Genomic DNA, 6000 nt, shown 5'->3' with positions numbered 1-6000 from the left:
GAGGTCATTTCGGGGGGAACGCGGGGGAACACAGTTCCCCCGGGTGAGGTACCGGGGGGCGGGGCACACGATGAAGCCCCGCCCCCCGCTTCCGGCCGCCCCGCTTCCGGCCCTCATTCAGCCAGGAGGAGGCAGGAGAAGAGGGAGGGTAAGTTGCTTCCTCCCTGCCTCTCCCCACCCCTGCCTGCCTGGGGCCAGGGAGGGCCTTCGCGGGGCTTCCTTGCACTCCCTCCGGCCTTGCAGGTCCACCGCCGGGCTCCTCATGGGGTTCGGCAGTGGAGCTGCAAGGCCGGCGGTGGCGGCCAGGACCGTTGGGGGCGGGGGGTGTGGCCTTATGACACATTTCTGGTGATGTCAGGGGGTGTGGCCTTATGACACACTTCCGGTGATGTCAGGGGGTGTGGCATATGCTAATGAGTTATGCTAATGAGTTCCCCTAGCTCTTTTTCTACGAAATGACCCCTGTCTGTAAAGCAAAGGTTCAGGGATTCTAGCTGCATAATGCATACCAGAAATCAAAAAATCCAACTCAAGGGGGTTTTTTTGAAGCAAGCCTCAATTAACATTGTGCTTCTTGGTGTATTTGAATATTGTACTTTATGGTATATCTTTTTGGGACTGGGATCTTCTGTAACATTGGGAACAGAGCAACTATCAGTCATTCTGATTACTGGGTTAGTTTTGTAGCAAACTGTGATGCTATTCACCATTCAGCCATTGTCCTACAATAGGCCCTATTGAGGGTTTGCATACATCATAAATGCCAGTGTGCATCAGTATTCAATGCAGTGTTAATGTGCAGCTGTGATTACTCTGTTCTGTTCCTCACCCCACCCAAATATCATTGCTTTGGCAGGTGGAAGATGAATGGAGTAGAGCTCAAAATGGAGCCAAATTCCCGTTACAGGCTAAATGGGGGCAACTTGGTCATAAGCAATCCTGTGAAAGCCAAAGATACCGGGTCCTACCAGTGTGTGGCATCCAACTCTGTGGGCACAGTAGTCAGCAAAGAAGCTTATGTTCGTTTTGGCTGTAAGTCATCTGTTTAGTCTTGAGCAGTCTTTCTGAAGTTAATACAGTGCAGGAAGAACAGCAGAATGTCAGAGCTAACTTGGGAGCTACCCTCCTTGGTAGCTTTCCAGCATGGACCAGCTAGGCCAGAAGTAAACACAACGAAGGCTGAAATGATTCACTAGCACATGGAGACCCTGATGCATACTGTATAAACTTCTCCAAGGCTGAGTAGGAAGGAGAATAATAGAAGTGAAGGATGGGGGCTTGAGGCAATTAGGTGCTGCAGTGGGCTTAGTGTTTGTAGGCATAAAAATTCTGTGCCAGTGTAGGGCTGAATGTGCTTGTGGGGGGCACAATTCCAATTCCCCCTCTACACATTTTGCCTGTCCCTCCATCTGTCATGTATACAAAGCTTCAGAGTACTCAAGGGTTTCAAATGAGGTAGCCTGGCTGCTTACTAGTACAGTCAGAGGGAATAGATACTGTTTGTAGTACAGTCATAGGGAGGTGTTCTGCAGGTGTCCAGTTAGTTTCCATGCCAAATTCAAAGCACTGTTTTTAATCTTTAAAGCCCCAAATGGTCTAGGCCCAGGTTACTTCAAAGATTACCTTCTCTTATTCCAGGACAGTGAAATCTAATTTTTAAGAATTCTTGACCTTTGAAAATTATGCCATATCTCCTCCATCCCTTCCTTTTATTTAGTTTTGCAGGAATTTTCTGCAGAAGAAAGAGACCCAGTGAAGATTACAGAGGGCTGGGGGGTGATGCTTCCTTGCATCCCACCCCAACATTACCCAGGTGAGGCAGCAGCAGCATGTGAGAAATTAGGCTCTTAGAACACTAACAGCCTTTCTACTTTATTCATTTATTTTAGCATAGTGTAAATGTGCTTTTAAAAAAACCCCACATTCATAGTCATAGAGGTTTAGATGATAACCCTGGAAATGTTGTCAAATGTAAACAGAAGTTATGAGGCTTGCTGGCATTTGCTGGCCACTGAAGCAAGGGCTCTGAGAAGCATGAATTGCTTTGTTCATCTCAGACAAAGCTCCTATTATTCTTAATTCTGTGGTGATATATTCTGGATTTCTTCCATTAAATTCTAGACTTGCAGTCCCAAAACGCTGATATATCTAGATGCAGATATTCAGTATTTATGAAAACTGAACGTCCTGCTGCTAGGCATATTTCAGTGATGCAATTTCAGTTCAGTTTTAATTTCTGCTGTGGTGGCTGCATGGAAGACTGGACTTGTGCATCTGTATTCACAGCAGATATGCTCATGTGTATTTCCCTGTTCATAAAGCTGTATATCCTGTTAAAAGTGTGAAATGAACAAATAGCAACTGGATTTAGTTGTGTTTAGGAAACAAACACCCAATGTCAACCTTCTGATGTCACTGTGGCACAGAGAAGCCAGTGTTTCACCCTTTCCCTTTGTTGCACACAGGACTTTCGTATCGCTGGTTTTTGAATGAGTTTCCCAACTTCATCCCAGTAGATGGAAGGCGTTTCATCTCCCAGACAACTGGAAACCTTTACATTGCCAAGACAGAGGCCTCCGATGTGGGCAACTATTCCTGCTTTGCTACTGGCCAGATCGACTCTAGTAAAAAGAGTGTCTTTAGCACATCTTCTCAGCTCATAATTGTTGGAGAAGGTAAGCACATTAGGAACACAAAACAACTGTCTGCCAAATGATGGTTGTTGGCTGGTTAGGATGGCTAACTGCGGCACAACCTGTGGCCCTACAAACCAAATGTAGCCCAGCAGTCATGCATTGTGGTCCAGTAGCAGCCTTACAAACATACTGTTTTTTGTTGCTTGCTTGAGACTACACTAACAGGCATGTTGTCAAGCACCATGCAGGTCATCGTGTACTGTAAAGCTGTGTTTGCCTGGGTGAGTCACAAATTTGTAGGCCTATCCAATATGTTAGTCATATAATGGTTCTAGGTAAAGGTAAAGGTTTCCCTTGCGGTGCTCATCTCCATTTCCAAGCCAAAGAGCCAGCGCTGTCCAAAGACATTTCCGTGGTCATGTGGCTGGCATGACTAGATGCCAAGGCGCACATATGTACCTCAAATTCTTTAATATAGAATGACAGGGCCAATAATCACAGCAAGGAAGGACAGGAATAAAACACTGATAAAAACTGTACATCTGTTGCCTGGCTTCTGTAAGATTTCCTAACACATTTTAATTAGGGAATACAGAACACTATTCATGCTATTAAAAATGTGTTCATGCCTGTCTTTTAATATCTCAAAATATATAAATGCTGAATGAAAGCTAAACCTTTTGTTTTATTATATAAAAATACACAGAGACTTTAAATGAAATACGATACAAAACCTAACCATTGACCCAGTCAGTGGTTCTAATAAATGTCATGCCTATTAGAAGTATTATTTATTTATTTAATTTTATTTATACCGCACCCTCCCCGCATGCGGGCTCAGGGCGGCTTACAATATACGGGTGCAATGCAGCACCGTAATTTCACAGTATGGTACTCAGTGCGATAAAAACACAGTAAAACATTTAAAACAATTTAATACAGTGGGCAGCGCCCAAGGATCCCGCGTGACAAACAACCTCTCTCCCTATTGCATCTGCCCTTGGGTCAAGAGGGAGGATGGTGTGGCCCCCCGATGTTCATTGGCCACTCAGCCTCATCCAGCGGTGCTGCTGTTCTGGCCCCTGTTGGTGGTAGTGGTGGCAGCGGCGGCTCCTATTCGAAAGCCTGGCGGAAGAGCTCAGTCTTGCAGGCCCTGCAGAACTGTAACAGGGCCCTGATCTCCTCCGGGAGCTCGTTCCACCAGATAGGAGCCGCCACCGAAAAGGACCTGGCCCTTGTGGCAGCAAGCCTGGCCTCTTTAGGGCCCGGGGTCGCAAGGCGATGTTGCGACCCCGACCGAAGTGCTCTCTGGGGCCCTATTAGAAGTATTATAAGCCCCTAGCGAAAACTAGCTGTGTTAACAGCAGAGCCTCTGAAGGATGGGGAGGGAACATCTGGCAGCTTTTCCCCTCTCCCACTCTTCCAATGGAGTGGGAGTGTTGGGGGCTTGCTGATATCTTGTTTTTCTTGTCATCTTTAGTTTAGTTTTATTGTAATTCTCACATTGACTGCCAAGACTGGTAGTACAATGGGGTGTAAATATTCTAAGTAAACAAATCATGATGCCAAGTTGACTATATAATGAGGCAACCCGAGGCAGTTACCTCAGGGGCAGGTTTGTGGGAGCAGCATCCTCCCATTGCCAGCCAGCTACCTACTATCTGCCTGTCAACTGATTGCTGACCAGTGGCTGGAGGAGGTAATTCTCCTTACCTCAGTGGCCTGAGTTACTGAAAATGCACACAGCAAGTTAGACATGCCAGTTCCAAGACACTTGTAAGTGTCTGGCCACTCCTTGTTCTTTATTGTTGCCATGGCAACCAGAGTGTCAGCCAAACACTCATGAGAGGAAGGAATCACATGAAAAGCTCATAATGCTCATAAGGGTACATATCATCATATTGTTTTTAAAGACGGCTGGGGCACCAAAGAGTTCAGGAGAAATATCTCCTCCAGAGGATAAGGGTGGCAGCAGCATTTGTGAGGAGGGGTGGAGGGGGGTGCTGCTGATCTTGAACTTCCACTGCAAGACATAACCTTCCATCTCTTGTGCAACATGTGTCTCAGCTGAGGAGCCAAAGGCCCAATTTGTGGCAGAGATTCTCTTTCCATAAAAGAAAAAAAAGTAAAGAAGAGTTTTGGCAATTCACACCATGTTTTTAATGTGAGATTATTGCAATCTTATTTATTTATTTATTTACAACATGTTGCACTGTTGAACAAGAATAAAAGCAGAGCAACTTCCGGTTTCAGCGACTTTCATGGCGGGTGCGCTCCTTCAGTGCTCCAAAAGGAGCGGCCTGTGACGTGGCAGATGGGAGGGGGGCCGGTTGATCCGGACCCTCCCTGAGAGTCCTTGTAGGGGACTTCCAGCCTGGGGCGCTGGAGGTTGCCTCTCCCAATGCTGTGGCCAAGAAATTGAGGCACCTCCGAGCTCCGATAGGTCCCGCCACCACGGCGCCATTATGGCACCAAGAGGCGAACAAGTGATTCACCGAAAATAAAGCTCTCCCTACCTCGGCAGCAGGCATGGAATGAAGCATGAGTGCTAATTCCTTTTTGACTGGCTATTTGGCAAAGCGTATATCCGAAGCCCCGAATGGCATTGATGGAGGGGGAGGGAGCTAGTTCACAGCACCCCCCATACATTTTTAAGCAAATTTGTTTAGTGCGAGGGGCTAGGAGAAACAGCGATGGTCAATTGAATCAGGCAAAGTACAAATTTAACCAAAGCGAGCTTTTGAAGCAACTTTTACTGACTTTTGAAAACTTTCCTTGAAATATAAACAATGACTGGGCGGGCAGAAAAGATGGTGATGACGAGACTGAGACACTCTACTGGAACTACAAGATCAACACATCCGGCTACTAAACTGGAAGTAAATATTGGCTTTACGAACATGTTGGCTACTGCATTGCACCCTCTGCTGGAGCAGATTACTAACACCAACAAAAAGTTAGATGAGATCCAAAAACAGCTTAAAGAGACGAACTTAAAAACAGAGGAGACTGCAAAATCAGTAAAAAAGGTTGAAGCCAAAACAAAAGAGACTAATCAAAGACTGGAGGTGATGGGAAAACAAAGATCCTCTGATAAAGACCAGCTTTTAAGACTACAAATGGAAAAATCAGCGTATGTTCTGAGATTTTAAGGTGTTCCTGAACAGCAAGATGAGAATCTGAAAGAAATATTAAGTGAAGTGTTGGCCCCAATTACAGGTTTAAAGGCAGATACATTGCAAAGCGATCTGGATTTGATCTACCAGACATATCCAGAATTTATTAAGAAAAAGAGCCTGCCTGGGGAGATAGTGGCGAGATTCTCTAAAAGATCAACAAGGGACGTGGTGCTCAAGGCCACAAA

The 6000-nt window shown here is 45.8% G+C and overlaps 1 protein-coding gene across 1 annotated transcript in view; it reads left to right on the top strand.

The window, feature by feature from the left end:
* Window positions 1-6000, top strand: part of CNTN2 (contactin 2) — a 43367-nt gene that overhangs the window by 2819 nt on the left and 34548 nt on the right. Inside the window, exons 3-5 of the mRNA XM_015419338.1 lie at window positions 857-1032; window positions 1718-1813; window positions 2466-2675. Of these exons, the coding sequence (XP_015274824.1) occupies window positions 857-1032; window positions 1718-1813; window positions 2466-2675 (482 nt within the window). The remainder of the gene's footprint in view (window positions 1-856; window positions 1033-1717; window positions 1814-2465; window positions 2676-6000) is intronic.

The sequence above is a fragment of the Gekko japonicus genome, unplaced genomic scaffold (assembly GCF_001447785.1).
Source record: "Gekko japonicus isolate JY-2015 unplaced genomic scaffold, Gekko_japonicus_V1.1 scaffold276, whole genome shotgun sequence".
In the NCBI taxonomy this organism is placed as follows: domain Eukaryota; kingdom Metazoa; phylum Chordata; class Lepidosauria; order Squamata; family Gekkonidae; genus Gekko; species Gekko japonicus.
The sequence above is the reverse complement of the archived record's forward strand: the minus strand, read 5'-3'. Positions and strand labels throughout refer to the sequence as shown.